Consider the following 24490-nt stretch of genomic DNA (forward strand, 5'->3'; position numbering starts at 1 on the left):
CATTTTTATTTAAACTACGCGATACATACAATTGTAATATGTTCAATAAATTAATGCGAATTTAATTAAACATTAGAGAAAATGGAAGCGTTATAGAAACGGAAAAGCGGTCATTGAATGATAACGTGAAACAAAACCTAACGGCGCGGACAGACATCCGAATATTCACTATATATGAGATAATATTTTAATAGGATACAATATGCAAATGGGCGCACAACTGGTCTGAAAAGCACGATCCATCATTCTTAAACCTGTCTCCACGAACATATGTTCAAGATAAAACCATTATTCAATGATATTCATGAGTGTCACTAGCGTATCTTTACTAAAACAAATACGTCTGTGATTGAGTCTATTTTGATGAAATGTTGGCAAACACAGATTCAGGGAAACTAATGCAATCTTAATCAAATACCCAGTATCTAGAACGAATTTAAATCTCTGAGGAAGCGTAGTCTAATTTAAATGTAAATAAAATGAAAAAGGTTTAATAGAAAAAGTAAAGAATAATAGAAAAAGCTGATTGATTTCTATGCGCTGATTGGTCGGTGCGGCGAATGGTTATTCAATAAAAACAATAAATTAAGTTTTAACCTTCCATGGGGAGTAGTAAACCTAAAAGAGGATTACAGGTTATTAAATTCATTCACGTTGGATGTAGAACAAGACTATTTTACACAAAAAACATAACAAAAAACCCCTTTTTAGTACTGGAAAAGAGAAAAAAAGCTTAGTCCCTAATGGCAGATGGCAGGCGTCGAGATCAAATAATAAAAGTCCATCGTCCTACATTCTAAAATATTCTGACCCCGACATAGTGTGTGGCTCTACATTATACGATACTTACCTGGTGTTAAGCAAATATCGGCTTTCTTTGTAGTATTCAAATACCATTTTAACTGAATTAGTTCTGTTATTTTTTTTAATTAAAAAAGTAACTTTTTTTTACATAAGTAGATATTATATTCTTAACTGGAGTGACTATATTACCTAAGTACCTACAGAAGGTATTTCGGATTCAAGTAAAATCTGATTACCCTACATCACATTGAAGTATACTTATTACACAGCGACAGGAATCCGATAATTCATTCAATGAGAGTCTTCAGCCACGCCAATATTATATTTACCGTGCTTCAGATTGCGTAGGCTATTTTTGATATTCAAATTTTATCAATTTGCCACAGCATTATTAAAAAATAATAAATATCGATAACACGTATTTCGTAGAGGACATTTTGTTAAATTTTCTTAAATGACATCTGTGGATTTTTTAATCTGTACAATATAGGCACAAGGTTCTAAGATATTATCTGTGACATCGGGTCAAGTCAAACGTTATAAGCTGCGCTTAGTATAAAAATAAACGCAGAAAGGAGAGTAATGTAACAAGGTCACAGACGCCTTCGTCCAAGGACTAGAAGCTTAGACTTTTAGAGGAGATAATTGCTCCCTCGGTACCTACAGATCGTGATGAACTTGAAACTTTGAAACGAGAACTGAATAATGTTCATACTTTGAAGGACTCGTGTATATGTCATTATGTGAACAATTAGCAGCTTGCCCTGGCTATGTTCGGGTTTATAGAATTAAAGATACGTGTAGCTTTCTAATAGCTAATTAAAGATTTATAAAATCAATGGAGTAATTTTTGTTTAAATCGTAACAATAAACAACTCAAAATTCTTTCCTCTTTATTATTTTATAAGTTAATGAATAATTAACCGCTCGCCCTTAACTACCTTCTTTTATAATATAAAAAAATACTGGTGATATTCTATGGTACATTATGTAGTAGGGGTACTGAAATAATTAGATTACTCACCGAATGTATTCTTCTCGCAGCGTCGTGAATAGACAAAATGTGCGTAATTTTATATTTATCTAATTGTACTGGATCCTTTGAGTCTCTGTAATTACCCACATAAAGCCCGGGAAGCACCTGAAACAATTATTAATTTTAAATAAACAAAGAATAGTAGTTGTGTATGAATTTATAAATTACGGTTAATATCTGCCTGAATTCACAGGTAATTAAACTTATAATAGTCTATGTTTATCAGAATACACCTCAGTAAATGTGATAGAAGTTTAGAATTAGTTTAGTAGTTTCAAACATAAACCTACAACTTACGACTAAGCAGTAAATCCCAAATCCCAAAGGAACCTTTAATCAACTCTTTGTTCAATGTCCATATAATAAAGTTGTCAGTTGTGTCACAGATTAGTAACTAGGTTGTGTATCATGTACTAGGTACATGTATGTACATGGAGGCTTTTATAGTTTTTAAGTATATTGAAAATACTGAAACTACAAACATTTTTAATTTTCAGATCATTCTACTAGGTTCCTAATAAGAAAACAATTGTAAGTTGCAATCATTCCAACAATTTATATTTCGTGGTATTTCGAAATAAAAACGTTTCAATGAAAAAATACTATTACAATACAACCTATATTTGCATTATATTCTGAATATTATTTTTTATTCATGCACACAACAATGGGAGTTATAAAGTTCAAACTGCAGTCTTCATTACAAATGCGGGTATACAAGAAAAATACGGCCCCAAACACAATGCATTCTGATGATAAAAGAATCTAGTAGAAAAGGGTTATGTCCGTTCATAGACTTTAATAGATTTTAATCAACAACATTTCAAATGTCGTCTTACAGCTTCTATGAAAATACCAAGAGGAAGGTTGTTTCAGAAATGATAATAACAAGCCTTGGAATACATAATTGCAATGTAGATACTTAATTAGAACTGTAAATTGTCATTGTAAATTATTCATTCATCATAATAATTATTAACCACATCATTAAGAGATACGTAAAAGGGTATTTTTACAGAAGTATCTGACAGAATATAGGTTACAGAATTGTACCTTATTAGTATTGGTATCAGATAATAATATTTTTCTTTCAGGATTTAGAAAAATATTCTCGTAAAAAATTTACTAAACAACTTTTCCTTCATAGCTGTAGCAACTTAAACTTCAATTCCCTACTCTTGTAAAATAACAAAAAAAATGTTAAAATAACTCCTCGCACAGAACAATATGGAGGAAATTGTATGTTCTTTTGTTGTGAGCAAATTAGTTCCCGCGGTTGGTTAAGTGTAACCAAAGTGCGGAGAACAATAGCTTTGCCGCGTAGAAACAAAAGTACCTCGATTATCTACAGCTATCATTTATTTCAAGCTATTAAGGTAAATAAAATGAGGGGTCGTGGTTTTAATGTCTTGAAATAACACCTTAGTTAGGGTTTTCCTACACTTTTTATGTTTTGTTTAAGTATCTGTCGAAATAAAGTTCTGTATCGTTTATCGCTGCATTGTTTTTCTCTACAAAACACGTTATAATTTATGTATTAGTTTTATTTTTATGTGGCTCAAGCCATAAGACGACTTTTGACACAAGACAAATGGGTCTACCATTTGTCTTGTGTCAAAAGTCTTGTGAGCTTTTCGTATATTTCATGAAACTTATGACACGGACGCGATAAAGGTGAAAACGAAATATAGTTTATAAACCTAATAAATTCCCAAATTATAATGTGATTTATAAAAATCCACGAACAATCTGAATGAACGAATTGCAATTTATGAATTGCTTTTAAAATCTGTAATAAATTATGTAATTCAAGACCAATTAATTGTTGGAAAGATATTTCATACTGCATTTACATTGCGTGACTGTACCTATAGCGTGACGATGTCGTGAAGCTTGTCATTTCAATGCGTCATTCGTAGCATTTAAAGCAGAGGCAAACATTTTATGTGACGAGATAATATCAGCAATGAGCACTATCTTTGAAGTGGCACACAACTTCATTTAAAAAGTGAAATTTAAAAATATCTTAGTACATTTTCATTGGCTTATGCATCGTTACATAATTAATGTAATGGATAGAGCACTTTATTAAATCACTAATACTCTTTAGTATGTTTATGTAATGTATTATGTACCTAGTAATATTCTTAGTGGTGTTTGGGACTCATTTTATAGCACGCATCTCCTGTGTTTTAGCTACGATTTTACGGCATTGACCTTATGTTTTACGACTACAGCCAAAATGAAGCGAATGACCTTTTTGCAGGACAAATTAATAGATTTGTATTTGATTGATAAGTTCAATTAATTATCTATATGGTGACAAGCTTTGTCTCTTACTTTGTCTAGTCTGCCAAACAACAATTATTGCACGCCTCATAAGCGAAGCGTTGAGGTGGGTACTACTGTCACTTCGCGAAAAACATCTGATTTTTCAAACTTAAAATGTCTTTATGTATCATACATTGCACTTGTAAGATACTACATACACACACATATTAAGAAAAAGCACTATTTTTAACGTTCATGATATTTTTGATGTCATTTTTGTTATTTAAACTAGTTAAAAAACAGTTTAAAAAAGTTCTGTCTTGGACGTCCGTGTGTCTGTATGTGCGGATCCTTTTTCTTGTTAACACGATAGCGACCGAAATACTTTACTAATCGAGTCTTTTTTTTTCTCTTACGCTTGAGTATGCTCAGGAATAGAACCCTTTCATTTTTCAGGGTCTGATTCGATGTGGTTTAATTGTTATTAAATAAACAAAAATAATAATTAATAAATATTTATTAAAAAAAATTATGAGGCGTGCACTTTTGGATTTTCCAAATTATTTTTCTTCTGTAAGCGTTGTCTGTTAGTATAAAACCGGAAGAGAATGGATTGAGAATTATTTAATTTTATGCTTTTAGCTATATTATGGCAGTTTGTAAGCCTATTGTAATAATATTATAATTTTTTGACAAATAAAACGTAGTTGTAAAAACAATGATTTATATTAATGTTATTTATAAATAATCATACACCGACCTTCCATTGAAGCCTTGTTTAAGAGTTCTTAAGCGTGCTGACAAAAACAGTTCGAGAAGAGATGATTGTTGATACGACACGTAATGGTCTAAAGATATCCGTTTTAAAAAGTTCTTCCATTGAGCTTTAAGATAAGTTCAGAGGAGATAAAATGTGTCGATAATATCTGGCTGTTGACATTTCACTAACGCTACACTGTGTTGCAGTCGACTTTCAATTTAACAGACGATAGCGTTCAAGTATTTTCAATCATACATATTTATAATTTATATTAGTAACTTTAAAGAAATTTCATTTTTTTTATTATTGGGAATATTAAAATATCGATTATTATCGACAAATGAAAATTACCAATTGCGTGATACATTGTAAGCACTAATTTAAATACTGTTAACATTTTAAATGCATTCTTTTCAACTTCAAACATAATGCTTGTGTTTGAGACGGATAATTTCTCGATATTAGTTAATTTTATAAAATTAAAATAGCTTAGTATATGTATGTTTACATTGGCTATAGGTATTCAATAAGGCACAGGGCATACTTAATAGTAGATAATGCTTATAGTTCGAATGAAGGTCTCGATACCCAACAATCTGAAAGCTCAAATCTATCAAGCCACGAATTCCTAAATAATGATCTGGATATCATTATTGAGTAGGTATCATTTATTAACTAGGTATCAATTTTACAGTAAAATGTAAATGTGGGTTCATTATATTTAGAACAAAACGATCACTGAAGCCGTTCTATTTAACAACTGAGACGACTGTTTTCAACAATTCAGAATTGCAAAGTTAAAATTTACACAAGCGCGGATTACCGGTTAAATAAACAAAAACCGGGCCTATTTGCCCGCTGGGTCGCATCTTTGGGCTTTTGACACGTTTGCGAGACTATTTCCAATTCGTTTTTACTGCAAATCGTTACATTATTGGGGACGATTACCTTTGAGTCTCGCGATTGTTAAATGAGGCTTTATTTGCCTGTAACATACAATCAATTACGTATGATATTTGAAAGCATTTTCATATTACTACTTTCGCTTAGGTATACTGTATTAATATACAATGCTAGATACTCAAAAGGCCAAAGAAATTCGTGTTACTTCGTCCTATTTCTGAAAAAATCAGAAGTTAGTTTGGTATACCGGGTTGAACAAACTACAACAGAGCCACGGCGACATTTGCCCTAAATAATAAAATTAACTACCCCACACTATAATTTAATTGAATGTTTTATATTATTGAAACTTTCTTAATGACTGACTTTTTTATGCTTAAGTGCCTATCGTAATCCTTATTTAAATCCTATAAAGAACTGCCTTATTCTACTTGATCCGATTGAGTGATTAGGTCCTAACTCCAGTCTCATCGGATTTTCTGTCTCATCAGATTAAGAGAGAAAGCTTATGGAGTGTTCTTATTGTATTTTAATATACTAGGTAGAGTACCTCGGTTGAAAGTAGTAGGTAAGTTAAAGTATGGTAAGTAGCAAGTAAGTCTAATCTAGATAATAATCTCTGCCGAATAACAAAGATTCAATCAGCTGTTATTGCGTATAATCGACACTCCTCCTTCCAAACTTTAACGTTTATAATATACTAGGTTTCCGCCCGCGGCTTCGCCCACGCAGTCAAAGAAAAACCCGCATATTTCCCATTCCCGTGGGATTTCCGGGATAGCGTCATTTTTCCGGGATAAAAATATGCCTATGTCCTTTCTTGGATATCAAAATATCTCTATACCAAATTTCATGAAAATTGGTTCAGTAGTTTAGGCGTGATTGAGTAACAGACAGACAGACAGAGTTACTTTCGCATTTATTATATTAGTATGGATTAACCAGGTAGGATTAAGAGCAATAATGCTTATTCCTATGCTGTTTACTGGTCTTCGAGGAATAGGAATAAATCTTTTAGGTCAGGGAACTCTTTTTTAAGTGTACATACATAAAACATATACCTGCCATAAATTATTTAAAAACTGCATTAACGAAGTTTAATTAATGTAAATGTCTACCTAAAGTAATCACAAGAAAAGTGTTTTAGCGAAATAAACGCCGTATAAACTCCGTGGCCACTTAACATAACATGCCTCTTAATGTCAGGTTAACAGCCAAGTAAAGTTTTCTTTGCGAAAGGGAAATAGAACGCGTATTATTAAACGAAATTGAAGCTGAAGGGATAGGTAAATATATGAACAGAAATTATATAATAATATAATATGACTCTATATTAGATATTTTGCCACCTACATAAAAGACATAATATGTGAAGACGTAAGTAAATAATATTTTTGTGCGTTAAATATTGGTAAAAATATTGAATTCTTTCTATGCATTCATTATTTTTACCAATACATATTTCTTTCCAAGTGCAGACATAATAATATAGTCGTTGTATCTATCGTATGTTTGAAGCGAAGAGAAAATCGGTCTACCGGCAAATTAACCATAAATTTGCTACTACAGCTACAAACAAGTAAATTATTAAAAAAACAAAATACCCGACTGCACACTAAAAAAAGAGTGATTGAAATGAATCTAATGATACCGCATACATATTTTTTTAAAGGGAAATTTAGAAAAAATATTATTATGTCTTTATCCCGTGGGACTTTTAGGATAAAATGTATCCTATGACACTCCCGTAATCAAGACAAATCTAACGATACCTCATACATCAAAACCCATCAAGCCGTTTAGGCTACAGGTGGTCACAAAGGAAAAGACATACATACATACTTACATACACTCGAAAAACATTACCCTCCTTCTTTGGCAGTCGGGTAAAAAGGACGACTTCAAATATTTTCCGTCAAACCCGTCTACCTATATTTTATTCATAATATATAACCCAAGCACGCTAAAGCATTTTCCCCAAGGTAAGCATGTCTTGCTCTATTATTCTTGTTTATTCCTCCCAACAGGCAATTTTTAAAATAGGTTTACTTCAGGGACTCGGGACTTACAAAAACTCTTTTGACAGAACGTTAATGCACCCACAAATAAAATTATATTATAAATATCATATACCCTATACCTATAAACCTAATTATTATAACTCTCAATATGTTATATCGTGCTTAAATTTTTTTTATGGATTTTAGTACGTACGAGGCACATGCGAAGAAAGTTTTAAGGCTAATCGTTAGCCTAATGGAAGGGTAAAGAGAGTATGTATTTTACTTGTTTTAAGGGGGCGCATAAAGCAAAATAACCAATCTTCTATTAGATGATACGTGTAATATGCAAGACCAAATCTAAAAAATAAAATATATATCAAACTAGATGATATGTTCAACGATTCTGTTTAATCAAAAACATAAAATATTAAAATTTACTCGATAAAAAAAATCACCAAGTTAGCTCTAATTTTCACACTTTTACGTTTTCTACTTGACATGGTAATACTTATTATGATTTTTTTTTCATAAACAATTATATTAAAACATTTGCAAGATATTTGTCAGAGCATTTTGTGTACTTGTACTTGGATGCATACACATAATATGTAACTTTCTCCGTTTTGTCTTTTTTATGTATATCGTTTCTAAATTCAATAGGTTTTAGTAAGGTACTGTAAGTACAATGGAAAATCTGGAAATGGACTAGATTTTATTTATACATAAGCTTAGATTATAAAATAAAAGGCAGATGGAGCATGTCAATCGTCCGTCGCCCTTGTCAAAGAAAATACGAAATCAAAAACGAATACGAACCTCCGCCAGTGCTATAGCGATTCTAGTGTCATGCAATACGTCAAAATGGATTGATATTTTAGTAAAAAAATGCTGTCTTGTGATATTAAAACGCTGTAAAAATTGTTCCCGAAAACAAACAAAAAGATAAAACATCGTTTTACAGGTTTTCTGTAGATTATTTGGCTTATTTAATTTTATATACAAATAATAATTTTACATATACGAAGGAATTCAAAACTTCAACGTATGCTGCCAGTATTTTGAAAATGAATTTGCCAATTTTAGGGGTAAAACGGTAAAATGGGGTAGTGCTGTTGGATTTTTCGATCGTGAATGTGATTATTTCTATAGTGCAATAAAGGTTCATGATCATTATTAGATTATTTTAATAAGCATTATACATTTTTTTGTTACTTTTATAAAAAGCGTCATAGTCGTTTTCACTCGCGTTTTAATTCATGTAAACTCCATGCTGGATATGATGAAAATTCCGCATTCTCGACTAAAAACTACCGCTATCGCATTCATATGTTTTGAAAAATAAAAACTTATTTAATTAAAAATTGAATAAAATTATTTCGTCCATATTTAACTTTAGTAGATAGGTGCTTCATGTAACAAAATAATTTTTACAATATTATAAAATAATATCATAAACCCGAATTTATATTAAAATTAAAATTAAAACATGACTGCTAATTTATGTAGCCTACGTCACTACCACCACAACCTTCATAATTCAGATGATTGCAATGACACCTCACAACTCAAAATCGATCCAACAGTTTATACTGCAGGGCGTCTCAAAGAAATATTATACATACATACACTCGAAAAACATAACCCTCTTTCTTCCGTAGTTGGGCAAAAATTTGGGAAATTTTTCAATATCTGGTAACATAACACGCACACAGAAGCACAGTGTTCGTACAGTGCAACGGCGAAATGACAGCACACATAGCTTTATGGAAATGACGATAAATCATTCGGTTTAGTTCGGCAACGCTCCATCTGTCTTTTATTTTGTAATCTAAGTACATAAGTTAGATTTTATTACAGAAATATAATTATTATGTTATTAGTTGCTACTCTAGAGTCTAGAAAGTAACTATTTAATAATCTATGCTCTCCATTGACTCCATTGATCCCCAAAACCTATTTTAGTAAATATTTTTTTATCCAAAACGTACTTACATAGACGATAAGTTTGATTTTAGATTAATCATAGCAATAAATAAATATGTTATGTTTTGTTAAAGGCAAGAATAAAAAAAATATTTAATCATATTTCACTACATAAATAAAAGTTCTATTATAATAAATTATATAAATAAAATATTATATTTAAACTAAGTCGTATTTTGTACTGTACTAGAAAATTTGACCAAATATTGAACTGCAAATCATTTTTTACATTATTTTACAAATTCTCGTAGTCTGGGCTACGAAATTTACGTGCGACAAAATATCGTAGCGATGCTACGTTAACATTACGTAACCAGCCCCGCTCCATACCCTCTCCGCAGAACAACAAAAGGTATGTGAATGTGATATCACTTATTCACTTACCTTATTCATTCCATTCCCCATTTTTAATGACGTTTACTATCTAACTATCGAGTAAATTATTGTCGTTTATAACAATTTCTATAACATCTACTATGGCTAAACTTTTAACACTTTTTGTAAAATATATAATTTCAACATTTGATACAATTATTATTAAGTTGTTAATGTCAATTGTCAACATTCACATCACTATGACTACATTGTTGATACCGGTGAAACGGGATTTCGTCGATATCTTTACGACTTTTTATGTTACATATTTTGAAATTACGGTACGCCGTATGACGCGCCAGTTTAAAAAATGTTTTGCCCGCGGAAAAACTTGCTTATTTTCGCTGAGTAAACGTGTATCGATCGCGTTTTTTGACTCGTATTATAATTTAAGTCACGGGTCGTTCGTGCAGAATGAAATACATGCAGTCATCGTTGCTGGCGGCGCGCCACTGCCGACGGCGAGTGCCGGGCTCGGGCGTCACTGCGTCTATAAACTGAAGTGGTGCTCGGCATAAATATCGATATCGATATTTTACATAAGTTTTATTAATTTATTAATTTATATATGTGTGATTTTCAGGTACCACGTTAGCATGCCATCACAAATCGAAGTGGTTTCGTCGTAAATATCGTATCGGTATTCAACTTGTTTTATTTGCTTTTTAAGTCACCTAGGTACCTACTTAGTACTTCTCAAAATTGGTTTTCTAGATTTTTTGCCTGAAATATACCTACAACGATGTGCAACATTAAATAATTGAGGTGATAATACATAGTGTACATGTTTGCTACTGCATAGTAATAGAAGAAAATTATTAAACAGTTGGTTATAATAAAGAAAAAGCATATATACAGATGTTTATTTTACTATCACTAGAATCCTAAATGATACCTACTTTAATCTAATCAAGCAAATAGTAGGTAGTTTCGATAGTTAACAATAATCACAGGACATCACTATCATTTTACTGGTAGAAAAGGCAAAAGGACCTGAGTTAAGAGTGAAAACATGTAAAAGGTCGATTTAATGCCCCTACATTTTACTTCTTACGCGGTAAAAGCTATTGATTCTTATTGTTATACTATTCGTGTAAGTAATGATTTCAAACATAGACTATTTAACTTCCCTGACTCGTTCCGCGTAGATTCGATAAATACAATAAACTTTCCAATTGATAAATGAACTAATAATGTTACTCATTGGAAACACCCACTGCAGGATAGTGTGTTTTGTCAAATATAAATCGGGTATCTTTCAAATAATAATAATTAATGTAGGCTGTAATTTGACGTGACAAAAATAGGCCAATTATTTTTAAACGTGGAAACTCAAGCCTGAGTTGAAGTATGTTAGTCTGAAGCTAGTCTGGACTAAAATATTTTTTTTTTGGTCTGAAGTTTTATATTTAAAAATAAACAATTACATACCAATTCTATGTCATAATTTTAACATTAGTGGTGAATACGAAACAAAATATTATGTAAGTACCTACCTATGAGTAGGCAGCGTTAGACCTCATTGAGTGCCTACGTCTAGACATTCCACCATGAATGCCCCGACGCCTTTCTTCACCCATTCCTAAAATAGTATATGTATAACTGTAGAAAGTATCTTCCAACGACACAGTTATGTTGGTCGATAAGTGACCTACCATTTTTTTTATAGTGGGGAAATCTTCCAAAGATACCCACTGCCCCCGGGGAAGGAGCCGTGGGTTATGTCGGATTCTTACCGACTAAGTGACCTACCCTATAATATTCGTAGGCGTGATACATAAAATGTCCTCGAATATTTATTTCCCATATCTTAGTGCATACTTCATGTTCGGAAGGCCGAATGAAGCATATTTTTCCATAAATAAATCTACATTTTCACGCTCCAATTGGCACATAATCCATCAGTGTAGAATTTATAGATGTTCCCTTTAACGGAGCTATTCAGTAAATATTTATGAAACACGAAGTTTGAGGTGAAGTCTAACAAACTCTTAACTTTTAAGTACCTCCTAAACTAGACGACGACTGTAATAGGAACTGCGATAAACTAGCTGCCAACTTTATCAATTACTTGGCACGTTATTTTCATAGTACCTAAAGGTCTAATTACTTCAAAAGACATCCACAATTATTGTATTAAAGCTTTATAAATACACTTTTATAGAACCTTTATACAAACATTTTTACAGAACTTTTACAGGTAAGAAACGATCTTTCGTCCTACCAAACGAGATGATGGAAGCTGGAGAGTCCGGAAGAATGACGAATTGGGAGAACTCATGGCCGGGTTATCTTACTATTAGAATATTTATTTGACAATTTTATGTACCACACCAAGTTAAAATATTTACAAGTAGGTACATATACTATAAATGACTATAAACGGATTTATACTGTATACTATACATAAGGCGGCTTTATTGCTTACCAGCGATTTATTTCAGGCTACCCAAGGTAAGGGATAAAAAAGGTAAAATAAAATTTACGCGAGAAGTGGATATATAAAATACATAAATTACTATTAGGACACGATAAAATACATAGGTAATATTAATTATAAGGAAAGAAGAATATTAATTAACATTTTTTAAACGACAAAGTTATATTTATTTATTTTATCCGGCGGATCGGGGAGCCGAAGCTGGCAGTTAGTTTCAAAATATAAATATATTTAAACATCTTCTGAACAGCCACGGGAATTACGAACAGCGATACCTACTAATTACAAAGTTATCAGTATAAACTTTAGCGACTCATCGATGTTTTAATAAGTTTTATTTAATAACGTTGTAGTATTACATAAACTTTTCAGTTTTATTTATTTAGAGTTCATTTTATAATTAAATTGTTAATATTATGAATTGGTTTATTATAATATGTAAGTAAGTAAGTACTTATATGAAAATGGTTATGTTTTTCAATGTTATAGGCGTAGTTCTAGCTGCACGCATCCTTATTTAACTCATAGTTCACTAGGGACCCAGGATAAAACATGAAAGTTATATAGTAAAGAATCGATTTTCCGGTCCTCAATTATTTATTTATTATACCCCATCAAATTACTTTATAAGTACTTACCTTAATTTAATTTAATCGAATCGCAGGGCGGGTAAATCGGCGCAGCAAAGCTAGTATGAATGTAAAACACCTGAGGACTTTAATATCCATACTAATATTATAAATGCGAAAGTAACTCTGTCTGTCTGTCTGTTACTCAATCACGCCTTAACTAGTGAACCAATTTGCATGAAATTTTGGTATACTTAGAGATATTTTGATATCCGAGAAAGGACATATAGGCTACTTTTTATCCCGGGAAATAGGATAGGTTTTATCCCGGAAATCCCACGGGAACGGGAAATATGCGGGGTTTTCTTTGACTGCGCGGGCGAAGCTGCGGGTGGAAAGCTAGTACGGAATATATGCAAAAGGCATTAAATAAACGCTAATTATTTAAAAACTTTAATGTATACGGTAAAAAACAGTTTAACATCTCATCACTCATGATACATTTATTAATAAATAATAAATAAATACTTACTCGTAATATGTTAAGTTACATCACAATATGCAATATGTTTATTCTACTATATGTTTATGTTTATTCTAATTTTAATACATTATATCTATCATCTCTGATAAATTTTTATTTCAGTTACTTTAAATGCAAATACTTAACAACAAGAATCATATTATATTATATATTGTATAAGTAATGTATAAGAAATATATATGTATGAAATATGATTCATATATCAAAATGAAATTTTCGAAAATGCGGAAGAATTCTAACCAATACCCGCAGCCCCATCATTAAAGCGATTTGATGGAACACAGTTCGATTTTAGTCAGTAAGAATACTACATAACCCATGGCTCCTTCCCCGGGGACCGTGGGTATCTATGCAAAATGTCCCCACTTTAAAAAAAAAAGATGGGTTGCACTCCTCGAGTGCCGGCAGAAGTGAAAACTTGATTATTAACGTTCAGCATGTTTGATATTTTGGAATGGTATCCGTCTTACACATGGAATATAAGGGCTAAAAAAAAAAATAAACATCCGTCTTACGCTTTTTCGATCAGGCCACGTGTCCTGAAGCGAGTTTAAGATTTTATACCCAACGCCGCTAAAGAAGTTTTCACTTCAAAAAAGTTAAATACACTATCTTTCACTTCAGTTCGTTTTAGGAATGTTGATTAGACAATAAAAAATGAGGTACCTATGTTATTTTTTGCTTGTTACGAGGAAGTGATACAAGTAAAAGTCCAACAATTATAAATAGAGCACCGATCCACCATTTTATAGATGTAGCTTCATTAAATAGAAATACTCCTATTAGGCCCTGGAACAAAAACAAATATACTTACAATTAATATAGATTCATGCATTTTTATATCAAAGAACTAAAAATAAGCGTTCTGGTTTCATTGAATAATTAATAGCTCCATAATTTTTATTCACTTTTAAGTTTTCATTAATTTCAAACTATTATCAGGTTCTTTTTATGAGAAACATGTTGTTTCTGCCTGAGCTAAACATATATGTAATTTTAAAGATCCTTATTACTGCAAAGAATAAATTATTTACCTATTACAGTTGTATCTATATTATTTCTAGTGTAAATTCTTTTTTACTGTCACTGAATAATAAACAATGCAATTATAATATGATATAAGATATACTTACAGATAATACATAGCTAGATGCAGAGGAAATGACAGTTGGTGTTACAGTACTAGGTGCTGCATCAAGGGATCTCATGAAATGCCGTAAGCTCCATGTATTCACTGTTACCATCAATAGTAATAAGGCTGCCCAGATAATGTAGCCATCACCCTGGAAATATAGCACGTTTTTTTAATTAATTCGAAATGAAAGGGTTAGAAGCTACATAGTTCATATATTGTTATGTTGAATTTGTATAATAATGATTAAGAGTATTTAGAACTTGGATCATAAAATGTTTGCAACAACAACAAGAGCTGTTATTATGTGGGAATGATTATATTAACAGTGTAGTATTGCAGACATACAGCATAACTTACTACTACCACAGACTAATAATAATATACTACGTATACAACTACTACGGAAGATGTGCCTGTTAATTTGCCTAATGTGTTTCCCATGGATGCCCATAGTCCAGCAAGAAAGGCTTCGTTCATCATTCTGATTGTTTTGTGGTTATAATAATTGCTATTTGAGATCAGTAGAGTTATATTCGATAGCATTAAATACTGCTTTACTTCATAATACCCTTATATAAAAGCGTCTGAAAAAACATGATTTTGAAATGGAAGTTATTAATTGTTATTGAATTGTTAAGCGCGCTCCACATTCTCAAGAGAATCTCGCGAGAACGCGAGAAACATGCGAGAAACGTGAATGTGGAAGCGATTTCTCGAGTTCTCGCGTTGTTCTCCAGCTTTTCTCCACTTTTTGTCGGTTTTTTGGCGCGAGACAAAGGAGCGCGAGAACGTGAGAACAGGCGAGAACGTGTATTGACTCCACACTCGCATGTTTCTCAGTAGCGCGCGCGCCACCGACTTGAACGGAAGTAATTGTGTACCTTTTGTCGTCAATATGAGCGTACACTTTATTCAATAAATATTCAAAATCCACCGAAGACATTCGAGTAAACTTTTTAAATTCATTTGATGGTTCGATGAATACTTGTCATCCACCATCTTCTTTTTCGCCACTTCTTTTTTATAACTTTTTTCTCTTTAGCATATGCATCATTATAATATGCGAATGCGCATAACAATAAACTTGTCGCAGCGGTTACTTCTGCGTCCATCGTCATCGAACGCGAGTACTCTAGTGAGAACTATATAAAGAACTTTGTGAGAGTGTGTACCCAAAGAAGTTCTCACTACAGTTCTCGCAGAGAATCTCCGGAGATTCTCGCGTGAATGTCTCGCGTGAATGTGGAGCGCCCATTATGGCATGAAATATGAATACAAATCAAGATTCAAGATATAAAATCTCAGAGGAATAAACCTATAGAGTTCTTATATTGAGACAGAACAAAATACATATTTTCTAATCTACTTACTCTTAGTCAATAACAGCATAAGTCAGATTGAGATAGCGATAGAGTATCTGCACTATCTTCAAACGTAGCGCGCCGGCAGTCAGTTTGTTTTCCAACCAGCTGGTGGGCTCAGTGCGTCAAGTGTTTTTAACGAAATATTTAGAAAATATAAAGTGTATAGTGTTTCTTTTTATTTGTCAGTGTGCTAAAATGACTATTGTATGTTTAGCTACCGGCTATTACTAGTCGAATGGGAGTTTTGGATGAAAACAATGAAAAAATATCTTTCCATCGGTAAGTGATTTTCAGAAAATTGATAAATATTTATGTTCTAACCCTATTTGAAGGTTTTATCAAGCGCTTTTTTATAAGTTTATGTTGTAACTGTAACATTTACCCACTTTATGGGGTTGTGGAATACAAAAGAATTAAATAATTTAAAAAAAATGTCACAATATTATCACGTTTGGCATTTTGTTTACCACCGTAGTGTTGTAACACATCTAGCGTATATTATCGATTTATGACAAAAAATTTATTTCATATTAACGTTGATTTATTTATTTTGTTTCTTATATCAGATTTATATGTAGTTGTTGTTGCAAATAATAGATGTAAATTTTCTACAGCAGGAAAATAAAAAATACCACGTGGTTGTTTTATTTGACTTATCTGTTAAGTTTGTTGTTTCTCTTTTAGATTATTAATAAATTCATTTTGTTTTAGATTTCCAGAGCTAAATAAAAAATGGGTATAAAACATGAGACGTGTAGATTGGACGCCGTCGAAATTTGCTAGATTGTGTTCACTGCATTTCGAGCCTGCGTGTTATCAAGATGGATACTCTAGAAGAATTGTGCAATCTTACGCTTACGTTTTTTTTTGTTCCTTTAGATAATAAATACATTTGTGTGTGAGTGAATTTTTATTTGGAAATTTTTTTTACACAATACCTTAAATGTGTAACTATGTGAAAATTAAACGGTTGATTAAATGACAGTTGTCATAGATGAGAAACTACTATTGAAATACATACTTAATATACATGCGTTTTCAAAGAAAAACCCGCATAGTTCCCATTCCTGTGGGATTTACGGGATCAAAAGTAATTTTTCCAAATTTCATTGTAATCGGTTTAGTAGTATTCGCGTGAAAGAGTAACAAACTCTTACAAACTCCCAAACTCCCTCACAAACTTTCGCTTTATTAGTAGGATGTAAGGAAAATGTTTTCTTTAAGACTGTCCTTTTATGAACTTGTTAAAATTCATGCTGACTGTGCCTTTCTCCTCACTCCTTTAACTTTATCATCATTTCCATCTTTATTTTAAATTAGTTACATTTCAAGTTTTAAAATTTATTTTAAAATATACTAGCTTTCCGCCCGCGTTTTTAAAGAAAATCCCGCACAGTTCCCGTTCACGTGGGATTTCCGGTATAAAACCTATCCTTTGTGTGTATGTACAAAATTTCATTGTAATCGGTTCAGCAGTGAAAGAGAAAGTTATCCATTCTCGCATAATTTCGCATTTATTATATTCGTAGGATTAAACAAATAATGTATTCAACTGAAATTTATGATAAATTTTGTTTTTTTTTATTATTTATTATTTCACGAAACCATAAATGCAAAATGCATTCACGATTTTATCGATTGAAGCACATCCCATCACTATCACCTTCTATCTATCTAAATACGTACCTATAGTAAAAATGGTGCCATGACTATGTTGAAACGTAGCTTGTAGTCTATAGCTATCTCATTCTTTCATACGACGTTTTCTTTAGATAGAGAGAAACAAATATATGTAAATTGTATACGCTCGATACAAGTACTCTATAGGTTTATAAAATCATAATATCAACACAAACGTCAAACAAAAAAGTCAAAACATTAAACTTAATAGACATGTCAAATGTCAGCCATCATTATTTACTATAGTTTAAACAAGATTATTTAATTATTACCACAGCTCTTTACCAACTCAATAATAAGTTATAGATGTGGTTAGAGAACATCTTACATACATACTCCATTACTTGGCAAGTTAGGTGTGAAAGGGATAAAAAACATACAGGCGTCATTCAAGGTCATATTTTCTTGTTACAAGTTAATGTTCATACTGAAATCTCCAGTGTATTAGATATTATAAGCTTCTTGAATTTATCCAATGATTGATGTAAAATGTAAATGGACCATTATTAGAATAACCATGTTTTTTGAAGTGAAAACTTCTTTAGCGGCGTTGGGTATAAAATCTTAAACTCGCGTCAGGACACGTGGCATGATCGAAAAAGCGTAAGACGGATTTTTTTTTAGCCCTTAGACAGTGCGCGCACGAGCAACTTTGTCTCCGCAACTTTTTTGTCTCCGCAACTATTTTGTCTCTCCCACCCATGGGCTAGTATGAAAGTGCGCGCACGTAGCGACGCAACTCCCCATACAAATTGATGGGAGAGACAAAATAGTTGCGGAGACAAAGTTGCTCGTGCGCGCTAGCTCTTATATTCCATGCGTAAGACAGATACCATTACTAACACCGAAAAAATTTTTCAAATCGGACCAGTAGTTCCCGAGATTAGCGCATTCAAACAAACAAACAAACAAAAAAACAAACTCTTCAGCTTTATAATATTAGTATAGTATATAAAATAATAAAATTTGGCAGTATTGACATTTAAATTAACATATCTTGAGGCACCTTAAACATCTGAGTTTTTAAAAAGTATTTTTAATTTAAAAAAGTATTGAAATACCTAGAAAGATTAACTTACAGTTTATTACGAATGATATAAGGTTGAAGTTATAAAATTACTAGCTTTCCACCCGAGGCTTCGCACGCGTTTTCAAGAAAAACTCGCGTACTTCCCGTTCCCGTGGGATTTCCTGGATAAAACCTATCCTATGTTTTAATAAAAGTTATCCTCTATAGCTTAGAGTATAGATATAGTATAGAGCGCGTGTATTGCACAAATTGCTTAATGCTTTGTGCACATCGTAGGCAGATGAGCTATAGATAATAGATAGATGTGTGTGTGACAAATAGGGATGGATAGATATCAATTGCGTGATGAGCTATCGATAAGTTATGTAAATAAATATGTATCATATGTAAATTTTATGTTCAATATGTTATTAAAGGAGAAATGTATGAATAAAGTATAAATATGTAATTTTAAAAATGAGAAATAATTAATAATTTAAAATGAAATAACTAATAAATAATATTAATAATTTTTTATTTAATTTTATCCATTCTATACCTACCAAAATCTTCAAAATCAATTTAGCGGTCCATATATCGTAACATTACATACTTTTCATTTACACTATAATACATTCGCATTCATAATATTAGAAATTGTATCATACCAAACACACCACAAAATTATTTACTTATAATACATTTCTAGAAGAGTTTTAATTTTAAAGTAAAATAAATAATAAGTTAAAATATAGTTCTTCTAGTAAACTATCGAGTACAGCGTTGGTCAAGTCACATCACTACGATCACGTGAGTTGCGCGAGCGAGCCTGCGCGGGTCCCCTCCCACTTTCCCTTCACCCCCGCGATGCTAGATTTATTTTCATAAAAATAATTATAACAATCGACTTACCGATGAAATGTGATACTGGATTTCAATTTTGTGATTTTTCTAGTATCGTTTTTGCAAGATAGAACTGCACATTTCAGCATGTTTATTCGTAAATATGAATAAAATTCCAGAGCAACGCACTTCGTCAGCACTCAACCACGACTACGAGCGCGCGCGGCGGGAACGTCGTGTTGTTCCCACCTGTGCCTACTGTTCCCACTTGGTTGTTCGCGCTCTATAGATATCTATATTCTATACTCTAAGCTCTATAGGCTATAAGTATGCTTTTCATTGTAATCGGTTCATTAGTATTTGTGTGAAAGAGTAACCATAATTATTATGAATGGTAACATTAAAAAAGAAAAAAAGAAGTTGTCCAAATTTCAATATGTCAAAATGAGTTTAATTTTGTGACAGCAGACAGACAGTTCGATTCAATCGGTGCAATTCTTCGTTTTATTGCGTTTGCGTCGTCGCTTAATCGCAATATTATTCATTTTAATAACTGAGGCTTTAATCCAGCAGAGGAAACATTAAATCAACGTAATTAAATTACACAGTACAAGTTCGCGTCTAATTTTCTTTCTCACAACAGTCGGTACATTCGAAAGCGGAAAATGGAAAATATCAAAACTGGCGATTCTGTCTTATTGATCTGGAATGATACTAATGAAAGCGAAATTGAAAAAATCTTCAATGATATTCAGAAAATTACAAACATCCCTGTGGTTCTCGAAAATTCAGCTATGATTACAGAAGGTTCGTATGAATATTTTGATTTATCAATAAAATTAAACCACAAATTCACACGAATGTTATGAAAGGAATAATTATTCTTCAAGTATATCAGTGTAATTATTTAGAACTAGATTTCCGCCCGCGGCTTCGCCCGCGTTTGCAAAGGAAAACCCGCATAGTTCCCGTTCCCGTAGGATTTCCGGGATAAAAACTATCCTATGTGTTAATCCAAGTTACTCTCTATATGTGTGCTAAATTTCATTGTAATCGGTTCAGTAGTTTTTACGTGAAAGAGTAACAAACATCCATACATCCATACATCCATACATCCATACATCCATACATCCTTACAAACTTTCGCCTTTATAATATGTATTAGATTCATGGATTTCATTCAACATTTCAGGTTCAAGACCCCATTCCTCATTCAACGTAATTTTATCGAATTGGTTACCGCCTCATAACATTGAACACAACGATAAATTACTTTCTATATTAGTAAAATTATTGAAACCCAGTGGTAAAATACTATTAAAAGATAGCAATGATATAAGTTCCAATCTCAAGCTAAATGGGTTTGTCAATATAACATCATCGGAAAATGTTTATATTGGAGAAAAGCCAAATTTTGAGGTAAGTCAAATAGTTGACTTCATCATTTACTTTATAGTTATAATATTTATAAACCAAATTGTATAATTCAAATATTTATAATCACTTTGTCAATGAAAATGCCTGTATAAATGTATTAAGTGAAGTCCCGTGTCCCCGTAGTGGGGTAAGGGGCAGATGCATTATTCGTACATCTGTTTCACTGATCGATTTTCTTTAGGGACAAGTAGGTGAACAGCCTTCTGTGTCCTGCCAGACCGAGACATTTTTTTTTTTCTTCGTCTCCACCGGGAATCGAACCCAGGACCCCTCGGTTGTACGCTCACGCGTCAACCACTGTACCAAGGAGGCGGTCATATATAAATGTATTAAAAAGTAAATAATGTTGATTTCAAGGTTGGATCTAAAGCTTCGCTGAAACTAAATGGAAAACCAGCAGTATGGAAGTTAGATGACACAGTAGAGGAGGCATGGACTAAACCAACTGATGACGAAACAATTGATGCAAACAACTTGCTGGATGAGGATGATCTGAAGAAACCTGATCAAGCATCTTTGAAAGGTTAGATTTTATTTGCATATTGATGATAAAAAGCACCAGTTTACATGTGAGCTACTGATTAATGTTTGCAAATTTCATAATAATTAATTAATTATTTATCAATTGAGTATATAAGGTGTGACAAACAAACTCACTTTCATACTAATTATGAAATAAGTATGTGTTATGTAAATATGTAGGTAGTGTACTAATAATATTTTAATTTTGCTCTGCTAAAACATTTAATTTTAATTCTATAAAAATGTACATTTATTTTTAGACAATTAGTAATATTTTGTATATCTTGTTTTTATCATGATAGACAACATTGAGGTTTTGTGTTCCGAGCGCAGTTGAGGTTAAGTGTTTCAAACATTGTCAATGACTTGTGGTGTCGAGGTTTTGTGTTCCAAGAGCATTAATGTATTGAGGTTGTCAATAATTGTAACTTCATGACTTGAACGTGAATCACCTGGATGTTTATTTACTTATTTGTCTATTATAGTGAAAAGAAATGTTTTTGTTATGTAGTTATGCATGTATTTTATTCTTCAGTGGTAACAGGAAAAATTGTTTAAGATATATTTTTAATAATAGATGATTTAATTTTGGACAAATACTATGGAATCTGAATAAAATTAAACTAAAAAAAAATAATTATTCATCTGACATGTAGTTAAATTCTATACTGTTTTAATATAGGATACACTTATCTAATATCTTCATTCATTTAGCCCTGCAAATAGTGATAAGCATGGCCTTGAAGAACTCATTCATCAATATGTCATTAGTAATTTTCTAAACAATTTTATTAGTAAATTAGCTGTTACCTGTGGCTATGCACATTGCACATAGCAAATTGATTCCCATCTTAATGTTAATCTCCTTAACCTCCACAATTCTCCAATGTTTCGACACAGTAAAACATAATCTATAATTTTTTCGCTATTTTGGCAAGCCGCTGGTTCGAATCGTGATCGATAGTATTTGAATGCTATAAAACTAAAATATTTAAATTCAAACAAACTATATTACTAAAGGTAACCTACTTTTTAGCCTTTTGACCCAAATAATTGCCCAGCCCAAGCAAGAAATAAACAAATTTATAATTATAATATTACTAAATAATAATTTCAGTGTGTGCGACGACTGGAAAACGCAAGGCGTGTGCCGATTGTTCGTGTGGACTAGCTGAGGAGTTGAGGGGAGAAACTAAGGACACACCAAAATCTTCTTGTGGAAGTGTGAGTATTTAAATATTTCTTGTGTTTTATGTGTGTGTGAGTAAAGGTATTAAAGACTGTTGGAACAGGATGGATGCATATTACAATGGTTTTACTATTTATGTAGAATCAAGCGTTATAATCAATGATCATTATCTTGTTATCTATACATATAATAAATCTGTAGAAGGGTCAATTCTGTACATTAAAAATATTGAAAAAATAAATAGCAGGGGGTGTTACTGGATCGATATCAAACCCAAATATGTGATTAAAAAAATTTTTGTCTGTCTGTCTGTCTGTCTGTCTGTCTGTCTGTATGTGAAGACATCACGTGAAAACTAACGGTTCGATTTCGATGAAACTTGGTATAATTATACCTTCTTATCCTGGGCGTAAAATAGGATACTTTTTATCCTGGAAAAATACGTAGAAAAAAAATTATCTTAATTTTTCAGTTTTATCCATAGACGTTGTTCTGTAGAACCGCGAACACACGTTGCGTATTATTATAGGCCTAGCCGTATTTGGGTCCAATCACAGGGTCCAATAGATATTAATAAGATGTCATTGTTAGAGTTAATGGAGAAATAAACCATCCACGCGAAGACCGACATCCGCGCGGACGGAGTCGCGGGCGGAAGCTAGTAATACATAAATTTTTGAAGTGATTCTTCTTTAGGCGCGTTAAGAGTAAAATTACAAGGTCGCGTCATGGCAAAACCGTCACGTAATGGACTAAGGCGATGATTTTGGCATCTTTGAATCTTGCCAAAGAAGTTTCACTTCTGACACGAGTGCTCGGCACACAGGCTTTTTTTTATAACAGCAAAGGTCAGCGCCAGACAGCGTTTCCTTTATTTTGTGAAAATCGTGTTTAAGCGTTCTTACAAACGAACGGCAAGTTATGAACGGCAGAGACTTACTTCAGCCGTCGCCACCTGTCGACGGCAGTCGTCGAAGCGTCGGCGGCTGCAGTCCAAACGTCGACGGCTGCCGTCAGAACACTAAATAGTTTATTGTCATAAACATTTGTTTATTTATGTTTAGTTAATATTTTTTTTTTCTTTCAGTGTTACCTCGGCGATGCTTTCCGCTGTGCAACTTGCCCGTACCTCGGAATGCCGGCCTTCAAACCTGGTGAAAAGGTCAAACTGGATCTCAAATCTGATATATGAACGAACTCCATGTGATTATCTGTAGATTACTTTTAGTATTTAATTTTTGCTTGTGATGTCTTATGCAAATATAATGTTATGTTTAGGATTATGTTTTTGTTTTTTTTTTTTTTTGTGGTGGATAGTTGGTATCCTTGATGCGTTTTATAAGTTGTTTTTGATCATTGACTTAGAAATGATGTAATAAGATATGACATGGAAGAAGTATTATTACTGAAAAAGATTGCAAGTAAGCATTTTCGGCGCACAATCGGCATCTTTACCATGCCAATTATTTATTAATATTATAAATAGTAACAAATTTTGTTTTGTATCTTCAAGTTGAGGAAGAACTTGCTTTTAAAGCCGTTTGTTTCTAGTCTAAGTCAATGTTATTCGAATATTTATAAGACATTAATAAATGTATTTATTCCATGGATGTGCTCGGTATG

The 24490-nt window shown here is 32.3% G+C and overlaps 3 protein-coding genes and 2 long non-coding RNA genes across 6 annotated transcripts in view; 2 read left to right on the forward strand and 3 right to left on the reverse strand.

Annotated features, from left to right (window-relative positions):
- Nucleotides 1-10590, reverse strand: part of LOC149483914 (dual specificity protein phosphatase 22-like) — a 30428-nt gene extending 19838 nt beyond the window's left edge. For both annotated transcript variants that reach the window (XM_089701470.1, XM_089701469.1), the window contains exons 1-2: nucleotides 10145-10590; nucleotides 1829-1945 (exon numbers count right to left, since the gene is read on the reverse strand). In XM_089701470.1, coding sequence (XP_089557596.1) covers nucleotides 1829-1945; nucleotides 10145-10165 — 138 coding nt within the window. In that variant the 5' untranslated portion in view covers nucleotides 10166-10590. The remainder of the gene's footprint in view (nucleotides 1-1828; nucleotides 1946-10144) is intronic.
- The window catches only part of LOC149483913 (uncharacterized), a 227323-nt gene that overhangs the window by 22138 nt on the left and 180695 nt on the right, over nucleotides 1-24490 (reverse strand). The window lies entirely within an intron of this gene.
- LOC149483915 (uncharacterized) lies at nucleotides 13846-15446 on the reverse strand. The gene is made up of 4 exons (XM_089701472.1): nucleotides 15220-15446; nucleotides 14822-14971; nucleotides 14355-14477; nucleotides 13846-14053 (listed from the first exon to the last, which is right to left on the reverse strand). Exons 1-3 carry the CDS (start codon nucleotides 15364-15366, stop codon nucleotides 14355-14357), a joined length of 420 nt encoding a protein of 139 aa, XP_089557598.1. The 5' UTR covers nucleotides 15367-15446; the 3' UTR covers nucleotides 13846-14053.
- On the forward strand, nucleotides 16260-17089 carry LOC149483916 (uncharacterized). The gene is made up of 2 exons (XR_016316367.1): nucleotides 16260-16466; nucleotides 16899-17089. It is a non-coding gene; the product is annotated as an uncharacterized LOC149483916 (long non-coding RNA).
- On the forward strand, nucleotides 20203-24150 carry CIAPIN1 (cytokine induced apoptosis inhibitor 1). The gene is made up of 5 exons (XM_089701410.1): nucleotides 20203-20526; nucleotides 20912-21138; nucleotides 21514-21679; nucleotides 22796-22902; nucleotides 23955-24150. The coding sequence occupies exons 1-5, from the start codon at nucleotides 20385-20387 to the stop codon at nucleotides 24057-24059; spliced, it is 747 nt and encodes a 248-aa protein (XP_089557536.1). The 5' UTR covers nucleotides 20203-20384; the 3' UTR covers nucleotides 24060-24150.

This window comes from Colias philodice, chromosome 12 (assembly GCF_061535455.1).
Source record: "Colias philodice isolate Cphi_HAF_F1 chromosome 12, ilColPhil1 Martin Lab GWU primary, whole genome shotgun sequence".
Classification (NCBI taxonomy): Eukaryota; Metazoa; Arthropoda; class Insecta; order Lepidoptera; family Pieridae; genus Colias; species Colias philodice.